The 21,675-nt window shown below is 39.1% G+C and overlaps 1 protein-coding gene across 1 annotated transcript in view; it reads left to right on the forward strand.

Moving 5' to 3' along the window:
* Positions 1-1,730: 1,730 nt before the first annotated feature.
* The window catches only part of LOC108797345 (keratin, type II cytoskeletal cochleal-like), a 29,785-nt gene continuing 9,840 nt past the window's right edge, over positions 1,731-21,675 (forward strand). The window contains exons 1-10 of the mRNA XM_018568927.1: positions 1,731-1,918; positions 2,147-2,348; positions 3,730-3,926; positions 6,400-6,460; positions 6,580-6,675; positions 8,067-8,231; positions 8,312-8,437; positions 8,824-9,044; positions 9,390-9,414; positions 9,915-10,006. Of these exons, the coding sequence (XP_018424429.1) occupies positions 1,731-1,918; positions 2,147-2,348; positions 3,730-3,926; positions 6,400-6,460; positions 6,580-6,675; positions 8,067-8,231; positions 8,312-8,437; positions 8,824-9,044; positions 9,390-9,414; positions 9,915-10,006 (1,373 nt within the window). The remainder of the gene's footprint in view (positions 1,919-2,146; positions 2,349-3,729; positions 3,927-6,399; positions 6,461-6,579; positions 6,676-8,066; positions 8,232-8,311; positions 8,438-8,823; positions 9,045-9,389; positions 9,415-9,914; positions 10,007-21,675) is intronic.

Below are 21,675 nucleotides of genomic sequence, written 5' to 3' on the forward strand. Positions count from 1 at the left end.
CAGTTAGAAATGTTACTTCAATTCAGTTAAGATGCTAACAAGGACCAAATGGTCTAGTTAGATATATATGGCTAGTCAATTGCCTACAGATAAATATAAATGTATACTTTACCAAAAATGTAAAAAAAGCTTTTGTCTAAGAGATGTCAGCTTTTTGTGTAGGAACAAGAGATATTCAGGTCCTCTTTGGTTCAGTTCCCCTGGTCATCCCATCAATCAGCTTCAGATCACTCCCTACAGGATCTATGTACATCCTCCTGCATATTCTTTCCTTCTTCACTCTTTCTGTTTTTCACTCTTAACTTTCTCCAAAAAAATTTCACCCAAAAATGTGTGTGGAGATGGCTTATCTTTAACCTAATTATGACATCAGAAAGGTGTCACTTTTCTTAACACTATCCCTGTAATTACCTAAAGGGGGGGCAAAATTGGACTAGAAATAATTTTGGACTTTTCATTAAAATTCCAATATTATTCCTTGAGATGACCTCTGATCTAAGCCTTGAACAAAACCATACATTTAACAGGCAGTCTGTTTTGGGACAGCATCTGTCAGACTTACTGTCTCCTTAAGAAATAGACAGCTTTGAGAAAGTCTGAACAACAGCAATTAAATTTTCTTCCAAATACCTTGAGAATTAAGTAATTTGTACTAAGACACAGACGTTACTCATTATGGTCAATCAATCTGCTTCTAAAACAGTCTGGCCCCATGGCCATTTCTTATCTTGTGGTTGTTGTCTAGTAGCCCCACAATTTACTACCTGGGAATGTATGTGGTAAGGCTCTAAGAATCACTGATGTTAGAGTCTTTGTCCAGAAACCATGAACTCAAATTCACCTTATATATTGATAGAATAGACAGAACAAAGATGTCTTCCAGGATGCCCATGTTACAATATGTAGAATAATATGTATAGGGCTTATAGTTTACTTCCTTTTAGCCCCAAATAGTTCTGACAATAATATGTAGTATGTATTAGAAAGCCATCACCAATATCTGGAGGGGTCTCCCAGGCTCATTAATGCATGATTCATGGTTTATGGTGCATAGAACATTACTTGTGTTTGTACAGTTTGGTGCCATTCATTCTGAATGACATCCCAATGCACTTTGCCAACGGACGTGTGTTGCAGCACAGCACAACTTACAGCAATGCAATAATGTGAGTTGCAGTGCAGTGAGCTGCCACATGAGGCACATGCCCCATTTCTGCCATGTTGAGGTGCATTGCCAGCCCATTAACTTTAGGCAACTCATTTTAATTTAAAAAAAAACACGTATTAACAAGCATACGGTAATGTAACAAGCTTCAGCTGAAAAGTTTGAACCTAGACTCAGACTCATGTTTGTTTTGAGATTGCTCATTGCTTCTACTGATGTCTTTATATTAGCAGAAATGGAATGCTATAACATACACTATGACTGTTTTATTTCATATGAAACAAGGAGGATCTGATGCTACCTAGCTGGAATCATAAGATATAATAACAGCCTATGATTTTATGACTACACCCACTTCAGGTATAAAAAGGACCAGGCATCTGCTCATAGACACAGCCTTAGGATCTCAAAGCTCCAAAAGCACTGCATCTTACATTCTTGGTGAGAAGATCCATCATGTCTCATCAATCCATCATGGCCTCCTCTGGACACAAGCATTTCAGCTCCTGTTCTGTTGCCTTACCCAAACATTCTTCACACAGTATCTTATCACACACTTCTAAGCATGCTGGGCATGGCCACAAGATACAACATTCCTTCACCAGTGCAAGTGCCCATAGTATTGGATCAAAAGGACATAAGATGTCAGTCGGAAGTTATTGTTCAGGAAAAAGTGGACATGGATCTGGATTTGGTATTGTTGGGCTTGGTCGTGGAGTTGGAGGACAATGTGGAGGAATCACCCCTGTTACTGTGAACCAAGGCCTACTAGCTCCTCTTAATTTGGAGATTGACCCAAGTATTCAAAGAGTAAGAACCGAAGAGAAGGACCAAATTAAAGGACTCAACAATAAGTTTGCTTCCTTCATTGACAAGGTAAAACTTTTTTACTCTAATCCTAATGGTTGGTTGTCACTTAATTTTAAACTATTTATAATGCTCCTTGGTTACCAATACCCCCCCCCCCTCCATTTTGTATAGCTTTGTGCAAACTGTTGGCAATATTGTTGGGCTTGGTCGTGGAGTTGGAGGACAATGTGGAGGAATCACCCCTGTTACTGTGAACCAAGGCCTACTAGCTCCTCTTAATTTGGAGATTGACCCAAGTATTCAAAGAGTAAGAACCGAAGAGAAGGACCAAATTAAAGGACTCAACAATAAGTTTGCTTCCTTCATTGACAAGGTAAAACTTTTTTACTCTAATCCTAATGGTTGGTTGTCACTTAATTTTAAACTATTTATAATGCTCCTTGGTTACCAATACCCCCCCCCCCTCCATTTTGTATAGCTTTGTGCAAACTGTTGGCACTTTATAAATCCTGTATGATATTAATAATAATACTAAAGTTTGAATAAGAGTTGTCTGCTGAACTGATTATCTGAGAAGGCAAATCAACATAGTTGCAGTATATTAGGGTTAGGAAAAATGCTAGAAACACCATTCTTGCTATGCCCATTTAACCCCTTCGTGACGGGAGACGTACAGTGTACGTCCCGGCACTTTGTGCCTATATGACTGGCCACGTACACTGTACGTGACAAGTTATATCAGGCTTTGTAATGCTGGTAACAGCTGATTCTCAGCAGTTACCAGACATTAATGAATGCCTCAGTATTGAGGCATTCATTAATTAAATAATTAAGCTTTTTGTAAAAGCTTCTTCCTTTCATTAATGAAAGAATGAAGCCGTTACATGCAAATACAGGACCGCAATTTGCGATCCTGTATTTGACAGCTGAAAATAGCAGAGAGGTAGCAGTGACTCACCTCAAATTTAATTTATCAAGCAGTCATAGTGACTGCTTGATATAAACTGACAAGAAAAAAAAATGTTTTAATTTTTTTTTTTACAAAGTATAAAAAATTAAATAAAGTGTAAAGAAAAATTAGGAAAATAAAAATTATATATAAATATATTTTTATACTAAAAAAAAATAATAATCAAAACTTGTGAAAAAAGTGTTTTTTTCCTCATTTATTTATTTTATTCAAACTAAGTGAGGGGTTAGGTACACATATGTGATATAATTATATAGCCCTATCTGTCCTCTAAAAACTATAAATAATATGTGTGGGTACATTTAGTAAGAAAGTATATTACTGTTGTGGAAGAATCACACAGCAAAAATGCAAAAAGTGTGTCAGTCATTTATGAACAGAACCTGAAAACTAGCTCAGTCATGAAGGGGTTAAGATAAAATGTGATTCGGAAATTTAGAGGGTTATTCACTAAAGGGTGAAGAGTTTGGAGAAGGCAGAAGAAGTGAACAATCTAGGACAACATAGCTGAACTGGAAAGTAAGCTGAATTGGAGAATTTTTCCAAATCCGCTATTTTTTTCCTAGATTGTTCACTTCTCCTGCCTTCTCCAAAATCTTCACCCTTTAGTGAATAACCCTGTTATAGTTGTTCAAAGTTCCTGCAATAGAGTTGAAGATTTACTGAGCCATAACAGATTTTCAAGTACTGATTATAAAAATGAATAAAGGCAGTTTTTTTAAGATAGATTTTTTACATGTAGCAAACAAATAGGTTATGAATTATTGTGTTTTGTTTGATTTAGGTGAGATTCCTTGAACAACAGAACAAGATGCTGGAGACCAAATGGGGTCTTCTGCAGGAGCAGAGGACAGCCAGGTGCCAGATTGAACCTTTGTTTGAGGCTTTTATTAGTAACCTCAGGAGACAGCTTGAGAGCCATAATGTTTGGGTTAGCATATGCCCAGTGAACACATTTTTAGTCCATACACTTAGATTTATGTAGTCAGGATAGTGGATCTATCCTTCATACAGTATCCAAATACATGTCTAGCTTGATTCATCCCAACGGGTTTCGCCAGTTGCTTCTTCAGGGGACCATTGTATGTATTGATCTGGCAATAAAAAGATTTTCTTGCATAGAATTATTCTCTTAATGTATGGTCACATAGGGCACATAGCAGAATTGCACAGTATATAGCTCCTAGAACATTCATTATATTGTAAATCTCAACATAGATAGACACCCCCATCAAAGGGGAACATCCGGCACTTCACCCGACGCATTTAAGTGCCTGGAAAGGACCGATGTTAAGAGGACCGAGATGACAGTGCGGTCAGGAAAACCTAGCCATCACTCTCAGTCCCTCGTCATACCTGGGACCTCGGGGCCATACGGAAAAGAGTGCCTGGGAATCACAGTGGAAGCCCAGCCAAAACCGCTAGGGAAAGGATCTTATTGTAAGATTGTATAATCTAGGGACACTGTTCCTACATAGCTCAACATGGGGACTACCGTTCCAGATAAGTGATTCAACGTGTACATATTGTTCCTTGGTTCATTAGAATCAGCCAAATAGAGGAATACTTCAATTAAAAGCCCCTGTGTTTGATCTGTAAAATGTTTGCTCTTTCAAAAATATAGTACATATAAGTGGGTAGAGTCTATTGGTAGCTCCCTAGCTGTTTGTGAAAGGAGTAAATGTATAGGTGGATTTCTATATATGAAAGAGGAATATTATGATTTAATCAAACGTGACAGTGACAAACAATAATGCCAAAATATCAAAAATAGTGGTGAAACTTAGTACATTCCAAACATATAGAACACCATAAGTGTGGTGTGTGTGTTAGGTACTGGTTCAAATGGTGTGAGATTGTATTAATGTTATATATGTATTATTAGTGTCCAAGCAAATGACTGAAAGTGAATCATCACCTGTGTTTGTGTGATAACATTGGTGTTTATGATAGTGTGTAAATTAATGTGAATAAAATGGTGCATGGATGGTGCATGGATGGTGCATGGATGGTAATATAAGGCCACTTATCACCTTATACTGTCCATCATACCTTCCCAATAAGTGCTCCAATATTTGTCTCTTTTGTGTATGTAAAGAAGACAAGTGATATATTCACTCAAAGACAAATTCGCCCCATCCCTCACCACCAAATAGAGCTCCCCCAGTCAGCTCAAAGTACATCATATGAGAGCTTGTATATAGTCGGCTATCCTTCTAGTAGGGGAAAGGTTAGTACCTCATTAGTGACCCAGGGAGAGATCCCTGACCTGTCTTCCGCGTTACAGCTCCATTGCATTCTCCACATTAACCCAGCTAAACCCTCTCCCTTAAATAGCCCCCACCGCTGAACTGGACCGACCAGACCTAGGTTTTCAGGTCGCCAATCAGCGGTATGGACTCCTCATAGCGCATGCGCGCGTCCGGCAAGCACGCGCCATATACGCCCCATCCGACGCTGCCTGGGCAACAAGGGAAGCCGTTCCCAGGGACCGCTCCCTTGGTTGCGTACAGGAGTAGGGCGGCTCTCACAGCACAGATTGCAGATTTATGCCGCGGAAGGGGACATCTAGATCTAGGGGCCGGATGGATTGAGTATATGGAGTCCAAGAGGTCCCAGGTCATGACACCACATCGGTCCCTGTGCCACATGAACCACAGCCAATGGGGATCTCCACCCAAGGGGAGAACTCATCTTTCATGATTTGGTAGATTCAATAGATAAAAAGCCTATACTGAACAATATACAGCAAACTACATAGAAAATATGTCATATGTGCCAAGCACTATTCATAAATAGTTACAGTTCCCATAATCACATTGATATTAGTTTCAATACATTGTCTTAAGGAATACATCATATTACATGATTAACCACATCAATCTAGTTTGAGCTTACAATGTAGCATAATTTGAGAGTCCTGTCCATATGTCACATAGTAAAGATATATGTCTAACAATGCAAACAGTTACCAGAATGCTTATTCTATCTTCTAGAAGTTTATTAACCCTTAACAATACACCATCATCAACTAACATAATCAAGTCTGAAAATAATGAAATGTAAGCAATTAGGTCAATGTGTATTACGCACAGCTTAAACGAAAAAAATCTTTTTTTTAAACATATTATTCAATAGATGAGTAGCTCATTCTAGCTCATTCTAGCAACAGACTTATGAAACACATACATAAGTACCAACACTGTCAGACAGGTAGTCTAAGCCTAACTTGGATAGTAATTTACATTAAGACATCACTATTGATGACCATTTTGACTGTTAGCAATTTCCCCTGGATTATGTTGGTTTCCTATAATAACTTGCTACAAAGTTTGTGTATGACAGCCACTCATTGTGTTAGCATATTATCACATAAAATATGCTAATCTAATCTATGCAAAATAACTTTTCAGCATAGCTGGACATGATTTTACCAAATGTGATTTAATTGCAGATATGAAGATGAGGTAAACAGAAGAACAGCAGCAGAGAATGAATTTGTATCTCTAAAGAGGGTAAGGGATAATTATTCACTCCAGAATCTTGGGCATATACATTAACAAGAAGCATACATAATATAGAAGCATGCATTTGTGCAGAAGGAGATCATGACTGTTTGACATTTTTATTGTAGGATGTTGATGCTGCTTTCATGAACAAAGCTGAGCTGCAGGCAAAGGCCGATTCCCTGACTGATGAGATCAACTTCCTGAGGACTCTTTATGATGCGGTAAAATAAACATATATTCATTTTTAAAATATTTTAAACTTGTTTTGAAATGTGTCACTTACATTATTTGATGTTATAAACACAGGCCCTGTTTTATTTAAAGGGTTTCTAAACCCTCCGTTTTTTTTGCATATATCTACTGCTAGAAAGCAGTAGCTATATGAAAAAATGTTTTTGTTTCTTAAACAGCTTTAACAGTAGTTTAAACTTCCCCCGTCTTTGCCGCGGGCTCCCGTCCAAGAATCCGAAACTGCTCTGGCGGCCGCAAAGCATCTTGGGGCGGGTGCATGCGTAGTTTGCATTTTCGGCCGGGAGACGAGGAGAGACGCAAGGTAAGTCTATGGACACATGCACCTGCATGCAGACACTGTGGGATTGGAAGTGCCAGCAAGGACAGAAGAATCAGCGCTGGATCGGACACCTGCCGCAGCGCTGGAGAGAAGGCGGAAAAGGACAGGAAAGAAGAGGAAGATCGGATTAAGAGACATCATTTAAGGTAAGTGCTGACATTAACAGGGAAAAAAATTATCCTTTAATGTCACTTTAAATGTTAAGGTTTAATTTATTTTTCAGCAACCATCATTATGTACAAATGTATCCCCCTTGGCTCATATTAGTATCAGGTGGGGGTAGAACCTCTTTTAACTGTCAATTGCTATCTGTGTCTATGTTGGAGAGAATTATTCTCAGTTCCTGCCCCAATGACCGTTATGACTAGTGCATAAAGTGATGGGAAATCCAAAATTTAGACATTGTGACTGGATCAGGTATAGAAAGGATATCTGCCAATGGAGACATCTGTTCTACTGACTGTTTTCATATCTTTTTAATTACTGCCATGCCTCCAAGACAGAAAGTGTGGAAAACACTCTTCAGCAAAGACACAGGAAGCAGCAAACAGCTGACTGAGATTGTAATCCTTCCTTTCTTATCCAAAGTACAATTTTGTCTGGAGTACCTACACAAGAGGGAGCTATTCATCCACTGTCCACAAATGGAGCCTCTGCTTCATTTGACACCTGAAATTTAGCTATGCCTTTCTGTAACTCAGCGGAGAACTGGTGTCGCCTACATAGGACTGGGGAGGAAGGCGGGGCTGTTTGTATATCAATTGTGGTAAATGTATAATTCAATTTTGACTGCATCCTAATAGAACATGTTTGTACAGCATCAGAATACAAATAACTGGGAAAGTCGTAAATGTCAGAGGTTTACTTTAGTAAGGTAAGAAGTAAGATGCAGTCCCCATGGCAATCAGCAAGAAAGGACCTTTCTCTACTCTGAATATAGGAAACTGAAACTTGACTACTGTCATTTGAAGATCACCAATGTTTTATTTAAAAAGCCTGAAAATGTCAAACTAATATGTTATTAACTATTGCAACTTGCAGGAGATTTCTCAGCTCCAGGCTCAGATCTCAGACACTTCAGTAGTAGTTTCCATGGACAACAGCCGAGATCTGGACATGGACAGTATGATTGCTGAGGTCAGAGCTCAGTATGAGGAGATTGCTAACAGAAGCAGAGCTGAAGCTGAAGCCATGTATCAGTCACGGGTGAGTGGCACTTTATCTTTTGGCACAAAGTGGCCATGAAAGTAGCCTGAGTTACTGATTATTGACTGTTTTGCATTCAGTTTGAAGATGTGAGAATGGCAGCTGGAAGGAACAACAATGACCTACAGAACAGTAAAAACGAGATTGCTGAACTTAATCGAACAATTCAGAGACTTAAAGGAGAAATTGAGTGTGCCAAATCTCAGGTATGGAATATTAGTCTAACAACCTTTTTAACAACCGTTTTTCTTGCTATATCATTTAAAGTTAAATGCACTTTTGGTATATTGTCATTTTGTTACAGTTTGCTTGTGTTTTAGTATATTTTCAATTAGTTAAAGCTGAGCTTTAGGCAGATATATACTACATGAGCTTCAAAGAATGCGGTTATGTTTTTATTTGAGGGAGGGGTAGTACAAAGAGCCAATCAAGTGCCCTGTAGTGTACAAGTATTGACAGAAAGCATGCAGACACGGGAAGAGACAGGAGGAGAGAGCAGAGAGGTGACCTCATCAGTCTGTGTAAAGTCAGGTTTATAATGTTTTATAGGAAATAAACTTTGGAAACAGTATCCCCTTCTCTTTTCTTCTAGCGTGCTGCACTGGAATCTGCCATCAGTGAAGCTGAGGAACGTGGTGAAGCTGCTGTCAGGGATGCAAAAAATAAGCTGGCTGAGCTGGAGGCTGCTCTACAGAAGGCCAAGCAGGACATGGCTCGCCAAATGAGAGAATACCAGGAACTGATGAATGTCAAACTGGCTCTGGATATTGAGATCACCACTTATAAAAAGATGCTGGAGGGAGAGGAGTACAGGTAAGTGTGACATTTCTTAAAATCATACCAGTGTAAGGCAATTGAAAATGGTAGGAAAGAGAAATAAAAAAGACATAAATAGGTCATAGTAATTAGTAACATATTTAACCTCCCTGGCGGTAATCCCGAGTCTGGCTCGGGGTGAATTTTCAATGCTAGGAGCGGTAACCCCGAGCCAGACTCGGGGCTGCAGAGAAAACTGACACTCACCTTGTCCCTGAGCCAGGGAGGTTAAATAGTAACACATTTTAAAATGTAGCATTTTATTTATGTTTAAATATTTGCTGGACCTTGTTAAAGAATTTTAGATGGTAATCCTGTTTATTATCATTATTTATTTTTCAGATTGGCTTCTGATGGTCATGTTAATGTTTGTAAGTAACCTTATAAGACAATATGAATTATTATGGAGTTTTAAGTGACAGAATGCATTATGGACAAAAGCTAATTTAATGCACACAAGATTAAATTAACCCTATGTCTGGGCAAAAGTTGCATATAATTAAATCAGGTTTAGGTTAACTGCCTGTTGTTTGTGTTTTTCTAATATACATATCTAACAAACATACTCAAAGCTATACTGTTTATGCTCATAGGTGTTCATAAATTTGTAAGCAGCTTATTTATTGGCTTGGGTCATTCTCTCTATACTTCTTGGTTTCTAACTCCAGGATACTTTAAACTGAATTATGGCCTGGTTAGTGTAAATATAGATTTGGTTTTTAGGCCCACATTATTTTATTGAGTGCTTTTTTCAATATTGTCCCATCAAATACTAGAAGACAGAATATTAGCTTTGGAAGCCTTTTAGAACAATTCAGCATTGCTTCCCACTGAATTCTAAAATGTTACCAACTTTATTTTTCCTAGCTGTTCTACACTCCAGGACTGGAGGAAAACACCATTCGGGGGGACACCATGGAGGACACCAGCATCACAATCAAAAGGGAGGATTCGCCTCGGTCAGCCATGTCTCCAAAATGAAGCACCACTCTGGCCATGGGCACAACTGTTAAAGGGTGCAACCATGCCTGTAAATCATGCTTTAAGGACCAATAAACCTAACATTAAGTTGGCTTATATATAATTATATATAAAATATATTTGAAAGTATATGTTTATATATTTAGAAGCATATGCAGACAGAACATTAGAGTTAAAACTATGATTGTTGGGTAAATGTTTTCCTGTAATGATGTCTTCTTGATAAAGAACAGAGCAATCAGCCTCTCCTAAGCCAAAAATGGCAGATAGAACAAAGTTGTACTTTACCCTCAATTATAGAAGAAATTCTAACACATTATTATGTGATGATAATTATATATTTCTAATTAGTTACGTTTATTTAAGCCAACATTGTATATTTCATGGTCCTGCAAGACTTATACATATATTAATTTTTTGCCACAGTTATGTATGCTTGTTTACGTAAATTTTACCACAATGCACATCTAAAGATTATTTAGAAATAGGTTGGAAGGGACAGTGCAGTCTACTCCACTACTTATCAATCCACAGCAAAGATAATTGAAATATTGTTGTTGTTATTATTATTGATATTATTATTAATAAGAAAAAGAACAACAGAGCTTTAGATAAATATAAAGCCCAGTTAGAAAATAAGATGCTACCTTTAGTCAACAAATAATATGGTAGGTTTTTTTTTTTCTAATTTCTCTGTCACATGATTGGGAATGTAAAGTGAACACAGGTTCACCCTATTTGCTATCAATCATTTTGCTAATTGAACATTTACTACCTCGTTAGTAAATCAACACCACTACATACAAAACATGCCTTAAGGTGGCCATACACTGTACAACCATCGCAAGACCTTAGTCTTGTGATGGTTGTAAAGTGATTAAAAAAACGTACGATCTGCCCATCTTGGACAGGCAGATCGTACTCTCGATCATCGCAAGCCCGCCCCCATGAGGGGCGGGCTTACGATGACTGCAATGAGGGGCAGGCTTACGATGACTGCAAACGGGCTGTGTGCGCGTGCGCACCCCGGCCCATTCGGCAGTTGTCAAACCAGCAGGCCACTAACTCGCCGAGAATCGTACGATTCCCGGCGGGTTTTCTAGCCTGCTGGTTCGACGGCCTTCCATACACTGCACGATTCTCGTACGGGATTTCCCGCAATTCTCGTACGAGAATCGTGCAGTGTATGGGCACCTTAAGAAGCTCACAATCTAATATAAATATTCTTAGAATAAATACATAAAATACTGCATGGGCTATAATGGGTCTGATTCGCATTGTCCATTATTTTTAACTGTGTTCCAAAAGTATTCTGGGGCTCACTAGGTTACAGCTAACTGTCCACAGCTTCATGAACAGCACATGCAAGTACAGCTAGGTAGTGACATTTCTTTTCAAAAGGGACCATGTAATATATCTGCTGCTGTAATGACCTTTGTGGTACTTGGTATTGTATTCCCTGTCTTAATCAGGCTGTGTATAGTGACCTACCATGATAAACTTCGAAATGCTGTCATAGAAAGATAAGGGAAATAAGGGAAATACATACTCACTCTTCTAAACCCTTTCCTGTCCAGTACCTTGGCAGATTTTCCTTCCGCGTTGTAGTCAATAGTTACCCTCAAAAATTGAAATCCAATACAGAGAATAAATCCAATTTACAGGTATCAAGAAGTCTTCCATTATGGATTTTGTGGCAGAAATTCTTAACACATTAGGGACATGATGTGTAAGGTGGCAAAGCATTGAGGTATTAGGATTTGCTAGGTGATAAATAGGTTATGCAGCACAGATTGTCTAAAAATAGGTGTTGCATATCAAATGAATAAAAAGACTGCATTGAGTATTGATACGCCTGTATTGTGTATACAAGTAGCTTACAATATCTGTGAAAACAATGTAAACATGCAGGAACTGTAAATCCTCTAAACACTCTGGAAAACATCCTGTCTAAAGAATATAATAGACTAGTAGTGAGCAAATCTAGGTAGCTTAGTTAGACATGAAATAAGAAGTTTTGGCTTTTTTCTATATACCCTACCTCACCTTCTGAAATACAGATAGCTCATATTGCACATTGGTTAGATCCTTATAATATAAGAATGGCACTACCGATGCTGTGCAACTGTTGAATTGATTGTATGGGTGTATGTCAATAAATTTCTGTATTTCACTCAATTCTGCCTCTTGTTTTGGAAATAGTTTAACTAAAAAATATACGTAGAGCAAGCCTAGTTTTAACACCTTTTATTAATAAACAACATTAAAAACTTTAAATCTTACATAAAAGATCTACCACTGTACTAATAAAAAAAATTTAAGTGAACCTATACCCTTAATATAGGCATTATACTATTAACTATTAACATACACTTAACAAGCAGTAAACCAAACCATCTCTAGCTGCCTCTGTTGTGAAGTAATTATTTTCCAAACTTCCTCATAAATCACAAGAAAGACTCTGAAGTGCTGTTTCAGTTGGTTTCCAACAGCTCAGAGACATCAGCTGTGTGTTTTATTAGAGGGCTGGCAGACTGCCAAGATTCTGCTCTCAAAGAAAAAAAGCTGAGCTCTTAGTGCCTCTTTAATGAATTTTTAAAATGATTAGTGATGTCAGACTCTATCCATGGTTTCCATTTCACCATAAATTGTGAGTACCTGTACTGGGATCGCACTACTAACTCTTCAATCCTTCTTAAAAAATTTATTTCTTTGACCCAATCTTTAATTTGAGGTGTATCTTGAGACCTCCAATATCTAACTATTACAGTTCTTGCATCAAATAAAAAAAATCTAAATAAGCCTTTCTTGACTTCCTTAATCAGTTCTAGTATAATAGTCAATAGCTCGACCTCAGGTGTAAACAGTCCCTTAATAAAATGTGCTTCTATTTTATATACCATTTCCAAAAAAGGTTGAATCTCTTGACAGGACCACCATACATGTAGCATGGTACCTCTCTCTACTCCACATCTCCAGCATTGATCGGATATATTTGGAAAGATTCTTATTCTTATGTAATAAAGTGGGGTATCTATACCATATTGTCAATATCTTAAAGTTCCTTTCCTGGATATAGCTTGAAATACTTGATTTAAACGTTAACACAAAAGATTGTCTCCAATCATCTTGGGATAGTCTATAGCCCAATTCTGTTTCCCATCCCCTCACATAAAACGGTCTATCAGAGAAGGCTTGGATTAGGAGAATGTGGTATATCTTTGATAGTTTATGTTTGCTTTCCTTTTGGTTCATACACAAGTCCTCAAAGGGAGTCATATCTCGCCTAAGAGGTTTAAATCTCGAAAGAGCAGTAATGAAATGTTTAAGCTGAAAGTACGCATACCACTGTCCTCATGTGGAACAACATTCTGGGATCACAAGAGATAAAAGATATATACCATGATCTGAAATTGCTTGAATAATAAGGGCTGGTTCCATAGCGGTCCATTTCAAAAAACCTGGGCAAGCCAACCCTGCTGGGAAATCTGGATTGCTTAATATAGGGGAGAGAGGTCCCTCATAGTCTGATATATTATATAGTTTTATTGTCCTGTCCCAAATTTTTATAAGTGTCTTAACTAGTGGAGGTAAAGGCCCCTGGATCAGCCTTTTCTGGGGCGAATCCATGGGATTGAGGTCAGTATTAATTAAGTAACTGCTTGTTCAATAGATATCCACAATTTGGTTCTGGTAGAGGAAAACCAGTCTGTAATACGAGTTAAAACTGCTGCACCACTAATACAACTCCATATGTGTAAGTACTGCTCCCACATCCTGTCTATGCATTACTAGTATACGTGTCTTAATCGTGGTGAAGTAGATCCCCACATGTATTTGATCATAGCTGTCCTCAAGGTTCTAAAATAAGATCTTGGAATTTTAATCGGAATAGTCTGAAATAGATAAATAAATCTTGGGAAGATATCCATTTGAATCAACTCCACCCTTCCCATCCACGAATGCATTTTCGGGCCCCAACTATTTAATCGATGCTGCATCTCCCCCAATAATTGCACATAGTTCAATTCGTAAACGTCTGATTCTCGTAGCGCCATATGCACCCCAAGATATTTAAATTAAAGATATCTCTCCACCTGAATGGGTAGCCAGCCCGAATAGCCTCCCGCTCATGTGGAGGAAGCGAAACATCCATCCATTCAGATTTTTATGCATTTATACGATAGTTACTTAATAGTCCAAACAGCTCTATTTCTTTTAACAATGATGGCAGGCCAATAAGGGGGTTAGAGATATAGAGGAGCAGGTCATCAGCAAATAAACTGAGTTTGTGCATCCTATCTCCCACCTCCATACCCATATGTTTTTGTTCATCCTAATAGCATTAGCTAAATGCTCCATTGCCAAGATATATAATAATGGTGAGAAGGGGCATCCCTGACGTGTCTCATTATTTATTTTAACAGGTTGTGATAGTAAGCTATTAACCCTAATTCTCGCAGTCACACAGGAATAAAGCGCAAACATTTTTGTGATAAATGAATGTGTCAGACCAATCTGGATCAACAAAGCTTCAAGAAAGGACCAATCAAGACGGTCAAGCGCCTTTTTGACTTCGAGGGATAGTTGGCACATTAGGGTCTTATGGGAGCATGCCCATTGGATTAAATATCAAGTCTTAATTGTTAATTCTTAATTTTTAGCATATATCTTGAGTTCAGTATTAATCACTGAAATTTGTCTACAACTTGCACACTGTGCTGGATCTTTCTGTTTCTTAACCTCCCTGGTGGTATTTCCGAGTCTGGCTCGGGGTTAATTTTCAATACCAGGAGCGGTAACCCCGAGCCAGACTCGGGAATACACAAAGTGTCACTTACCTTGTCCCTGCGAGCTCGCGGCGTCCTCTGCTGTACACGGCCCGAAAACAAAACTAAAAGTCAGATGCCGGCATCTGACTTTTAGTTTCATTTTCGGGCCTCACAGCCGGCGTGAAATTCAAAAGTGAAAAGTTGCAATGTACACAGAATACACACAATACAATGCAATCTGCTATAATTACACATAATGTATCAAACTATTTCACTTCAATTTTGTCCCTAGAGCATTGTCCAATGCCCTGCCTGACACTTTTTCACAATTATAAGAAATTATAATATAATAAATAATTATAAAAAATTATAATAAAATAATAATTATATTATAATTTTTTAATTCCGTGTTTCAAACTTTATCATATCTAGGATGTCTACTGGACTTTTGTTTGGACAGATTTAGGTGAGTTATTCCTAAGATTTACTAAGAATTACAGGCCTACAATATAAAACAACAAATGTCCATGAAAAACAATGTACCGCTTTGGGATGCTAAAATCCTGAATAATCAGACCGCCAGGGAGGTTAAGGATCGGAGCTATATATGCCTCCTGTGAGTGCTGAGAAAAAGGGCAAGTCTCTGAAATAATATTATACATATCTTTAAGTACTGGGGTAAGATCGTCTTTAAATTCTTTATAAGAAAAGAGCCGTATATCCGGGCCAGGGCTCTTCCCGTTTGGGAGGGCTTCTATTATACTGTATAATTTATCTCCTCGGTTGAAAAGGGCAAATCAAGACAACTCATTTTTATAGGATCTAATGGAGGGAGATATGTCTTTTCTATATATTCCTAAGCTGAGGATAGCCTTCCCCTTTGTCTTTTACCTTTGACAGATTCTCAATATAATAGAGATCAGAGTAGTAAAGATGGAATGCTGATGCTATCTGTTCCGTAGTAACAGGGCCGGTGCAAGGATTTTGCCATATTGGCTTCTTCTTTTTTTTTTTTTTAAGGTGGTGGATCTTGGAGGGTGAATAATAATGTTAACTAGAGAATGTGTTTCTATTGGAAATAAAGAATATGAGAATACAGTATGAAGGGAATGTATCAAACCTGGGGCAAACAAAATCTGCAGCAGTTGTGCATGACGACCAATCAGCTTCTCTCTTTCATTTTCAAATCTTAACTGAACAAACTGAAGAGAGAAGCTGATTGGTTGCCATGAATAGCTGCTCCAAATTTTGTCTGCTCCAGTTTTAATAAATTTCCCCCAATGTGTTTAATTAACCATTTCCAGCGGGTTCACATAAATACACATCACCCGCTAGAAGTGGTTATATCAAGAACACGGCTGCTGCTGCTGCAAGATTGCTCCTGTTGAAGACATGAATGAGTTTGTGTCACACATGTTAGAAGCTGTTAATTCTCAATGCTCAGTCTGGAGGTGGTGGGTCTTCTGTGGCACTCAATACACCTGGTTGTGTGGGCATGGACACAGGTGGTAGTTTCTTTGGAGGAAACGATATGCATACAAATGGACTGACACCCATCAGAGCCAGATTTAAAATCTTTTAGCTGTAAGCTATAAGGGCCGGTTCGTACCATAAACAGTGCGTTCCAGAGTGGTCAGCCTCTGGAACGCACTGTATTGCATTCTGGCTGGCTTCCTGCGTTCTGGAGCAGGAGGGAACGTGGCGGTGCATCAAAGTCAATGGCACCGCAGCCACGCCTCCCGGCCACAGTACGTTTGCCCGCATCAGAACACGTGGCACATCAGTGCCTGTGTCCTGGTCCAGTGTGATTTGAAAAAAATTCTGACTCCATCGGACTGGAATGCAGGCATTGTTGTGCCACGCGTACTGGTGTGGGCGATCGTACTGTGGCCCCTTCCTGACCCAGAACGCAGCTCCGAACCCCGGCTCCGAATCAGGCTACTGACATGCATTTTGAAGGATAGCACTCAGTTGTTTTGTAATAGGACTTTTTTTCTACATTCTGTAGTTTTGGTTTAGCTTTTGTTACTTCAAAGTATATAAATAAAACATGTAAAATGTATCTGAGTTATTAGGAATAAATTAAAAAAATGCAAATTGTGCTTTACAGTGTAGAAACCTTTTATAGTAACCAGTGGCGTAACTAGAAACCTCAGGGTCCCGGTGCAAAAAAACATGAAGCCCCCCCCCCCTGCTGCGGAGCATTGGCCTGCTGGGAGCTGTAGTCCCAGGAGGCAATGTTGGTGCCTTTGCGGTTACTGGGCTGGGCCCTTAGCTTCCTTTCCAGACCCCCCAAGTAGCAGAATGCCTGTGCCTGGTTGCACATGCGACCACTGTGACCCTGGGTTATAACAATGAAGGCATGCTGGGACTTGTAGTTCAACTACAACCAGCATTCCCCCATTGTCCCTGTACACCCTTACACATCACCCAGGGAACTACAAGTCCCAGCATGCCCTCATGGTCTTGTACACCTGCCGCACACATATAAATCCCCCAGGGAACTACTAGTTCCAGCATGCAAGCCCCCTGCAGTAGTTCCCTGGGTGATATGTGAGAGGTGTACAGGGACAGTGAGTGCATGCTGAGACTTGTAGTTCCCTGTATGATAGAAGGCTCTTTTAATTACTGTCCTCATTAAAATACTAGTAATACATTGCCATTATAGTACAGTAACTTTCAAGTTCAACTATGTTCTATTCTATGTTCTATAATAGCATTGTATTACTAGTACTTTCATGAGGACAGTAATTAAAACAGTCTTCTATCATACAGGGAACTACAAGTCCCAGCTCAACTGCCGACTTGTAGTTTTCTAGTAATACAATGACATTATAGAACATGGAATAGAATATTTGCCTGGATTTCTGTCTAATTAGCTGTCCAGCGGCTGGGACAGCTGCACCGTCGCACCCCCCGTCGCTATGCCACTGCCACTATGCCACTGCCAGGGACGGGGCTCCTTTTTCCTTCCTGGGCCCCAGGAACGCCAGGGCCCGGTCACACATCCGACATCCAGCAGTGGACGGGTGCAATAGCCACAATTTCATAAAAATTCCAGGATATACACTTGGAATGCATTTAACCCTTGCAGCATCAACCTTGGTTTGTAACTAAAACTACGAAGCATTGCAAACAATTACCACACAGTAAGGGATAAAATTGCTGAAAAATAGTTACTTCATCGACCGAGAGCTAAAACTAAAACTAAAAAAACTAAATTTTTATGAAACAGAGTTAAAAAATCCAACAATAATTAACTAATTTATAATTGATTTAAAATTAAATTAAACCCAAACACCGCACCAAAGAACCTACCCAGGTTAAAACTTTGGCAATGTTGCCAAACATGCACACCCACTCATCCTCTCACACTACTGTCCCCAATGACTAGACAATTCTTTATAAATTTCACTTAACTATGCATAGAAAAAAGGGAATTGTCCAAAATAAGCAGCGCTTTAAAAAGATGTAAAACAACTTCATATGAAGATGGCAAACAAAAGCTAAACTATTAGTTACAGGTTAAAGTATTAGTCCAGAAGATTCTCTTTTCTTTAACCTGTATTTGTACCTGATTATATAAGCAGTGATCCATCCAGCTTTACTAAGCAAGTATCCCTCTTTCACAAACCTTTCTACAATCCGCCTGTGTATCTCTGCACAGCAATCAATCTGTGTATAGCCAACTGGAAACAATGTAATCTTTCCTCCATTCTCATGATAATTTGTATCAAGTGGTCCCATATTATGTTTAACTACTTCCCAAAACTTGGTCTCCGATCTTATTCACAATAGCTGGTGCACATAACTCCTACATACAAGTAGTTAATACAAGAGCTGTCACCCACTTTTAACAAATGGGAAAACACATCTTAACTCACAGTCCACCTTCTGAGGCAATCATAAATCCATCCCCCTAAGTACACAAACATGATGACAAGTTAATTTGCTGGTAACTTTCCGGGATAAATTGTTTCTCTTCTGGGCGTCCGGGAGCTGCTATCTTATAGCTGGAGACTCCCTGAACCTCCGTCTAATGTATCTTTATGTTTCAGTACCAAAGTATGTATTTCCTGTAACAATTTTCTTACAGCGGCCTCCTTTTGCTTCTTCAGTCGTGATCCATGTGCGATAAGTATCCCCCGTTTAACACATTTCAACGCTTTCAATTTGGTAGGCAACACCGTATCATCATTGATATGATCAGTAAAAAAATTCTTAATCCCCTTAGAGATATCTAACCTCCCCTGAGGATCAGATAATAAGCTCTCATTTAACCTCCATGATGAGCAGGGTTTACTAGTAGATGGAAGCTGCATTTTTTGATCAGTCAAAAAATTCTTAATTCCCTTAGAGATATCTAACCTCCCCTGAGCATCAGATAATAAGCTCTCATTTAACCTCCATGATGAGCAGGGTTTACTAGTAGATGGAAGCTGCATCGTAAAAAATATTGGAAAATGATCCGACCATATCTGAGTTCCTATTGACGCACATGGATTCCAGCTGAGCAAGCTATGAGAGGTCAGAAAAAAATCTATCCTACTATATGATTGATGTGTCATTAAGTAACATGTATAGTCTTCCACAGTTGGATTCAATACCCTCCAGAGATCGATCAACTGAAGACGATTTAATCTTTTCTTTAATTTATTAATTTGCATTAAAGATATATGATGATTACCTCTAGAGGTATCTAGTATTGGTTCTAATGTTATATTGAAATCTCCCCCTATTATTGTTTGCCCTTCCATGACATTTTCCAATCAATCCAATGTTGTTGTAAGCATTGCTCCTTGGCTCTGATTTGGTGCATATATATTGGCCAATGCAAACATTCTTGTGTTCAATCTACATTTTTCAAAAATGTATCTCCCTTCATCATCAGTCAACTCCTGGACTAAAGAAAATGGTACAGATGCATGGATTCCTATTGCTACTCCTCTAGATTTACTTTGGGGGCAATTACTAGTAAACCAAGAATAATAATACTTAGTTGGTAAGGATGGAGCCCTCCTTTGTCGAAAATGTGTTTCCTGCAGAAACAGGACTTGAACTCCTTGTCTATGCAGATCATACAATATCTGTTTTCCCTTTTGAGGAACATTCAAACCCCTCACATTGAGGGAACTAAACTTAATGCTTGACATCACCACACAAATTTATTGAAGCATTATACCACAATGCCAATAAAATCAATTCCATCTGGCCATCCCTGAAGTAGAAGATGAATTGTGGGGGGTCTCTGTCCCCCACTCCTTTCCCTATTGCCCAACTTGAGTCTTCCAGACCCATACCTATTGTGGGGAGTAATCTACCATCACCTCCAGGTTGTTCCCGACCTTATGCTAATACTAAAATCCTCGCAACCCCTTGTGTTAAACCATCTTGGTGTCACAATATCCAGAAATCTGTGCCGGATTTTCGCTTTGCTCCCTGTTTCTGGGCTGTCAGCCTATGGTGTCTCACAAGGCTGCAGCCAATCTGCTCTCCTTCTCCCCTACGGAGCTCAGGTACCCTAGTGCCCTGGTCCCTAGACCGTGACACTTGGAGAACTGAAGAGGGGATTAATAATGATTTTTAATCATTACCCCACTAGTGATTAGGGAGACACCTCTGACATCAGAAAGCTAAGCCTTGCTCCTCTACCAAGATAGCCATCTCCTCACAGCAACACAATAGAGAGCGAGCCTTGGTAAGTCAGTAATTCTGGTGATTAGTCATTTGATCTCTTCTTACCTTTATGGGCACACCTTCCACAGTATACGTCTTCTTTAAAGACTGGCAAGAAAAAAAAATCAACTAGCCACAGAAAGTATGCATTGTCCTCAAAAAAAGTAAATTATTCTGCAATTATTTTACATAAAGAATAGCAAACATAAGGAATACGAAAATATGGCTATCCACATGTGCATATATTAAAAAAAACAAAATAGAAAACAACTAGAAAAAGAGTTTTAAAAATCCTAACACACACTGATCAGATTTTTTACATTAACCAGTTGACATCCGCGGTGTTAAACCCCCTTCCCATCCAGGCCATTTTTCAGTATTCAGCGATGCGGTACTTTGACTGACATTTATTCCGTCATGCAACACTGTACTGAAATTAATTTTATACCATTTTTTAGGGACAGATAGAGCTTTCTTTTGGTGGTATTTATTCACCACTACGGGTTTTATTTTTTACTATATTAAGGAAACATTACCGAAATTAAAAAAAAAACTGTTTCCCCAATATTAAATGATAAAACATTTATTATTACCCAATTTTTTGGTAAAATATAAAAGACGGGGTCACGTTGGGTAAAAAGACACCAAACATGTCAAGTCTTAAAATTGCGTGCGCGCGCGAAACCTCAAAAAAACTATAATACCCAAAATTGGCCATAGGCAACGCTTTAAAAGCTTTTACCGCTCTTCGAGAAAATTTGGTCATGTTGGTCGGAAGCAAATGCACCGTCTGATGCCCACCGACAACTGTTCCTCATATGATGGGACAAGCGCATTAACCGCCTGAGAGGTGACTGTACTCTAGGGATCCACCTGACTCCCCCCTCCCCCCCTCCTCAACTCACTCTCTTCTTTCTCCTCCCTTCTCTTCTCCCCCTTCACTCTCCCTATCTCCCCCAACCCCCATCTTTCATAGCATTCTGCCACAGCGATTGTGGGACGCATTGCAGCCCACCCTGAGAGCGGGACCCCCTTGAACGTGTTCATGGGAAGCCTCTTCCTTCCCCAGAAGGAAGCCAGACCCTGAGTGCTTCGCATTCGCCCACCCAGTCTGCCATTCTAATATCTACCTCACAGGTAACACCCAAGGGTCCCCATTTCTGGCCTATTTATCCTGCCTTTTTAGAACGTTTTGATTG

Source organism: Nanorana parkeri, unplaced genomic scaffold (assembly GCF_000935625.1).
Source record: "Nanorana parkeri isolate BGI_ZX_2015 unplaced genomic scaffold, ASM93562v1 scaffold1262, whole genome shotgun sequence".
Lineage (NCBI taxonomy): Eukaryota > Metazoa > Chordata > Amphibia > Anura > Dicroglossidae > Nanorana > Nanorana parkeri.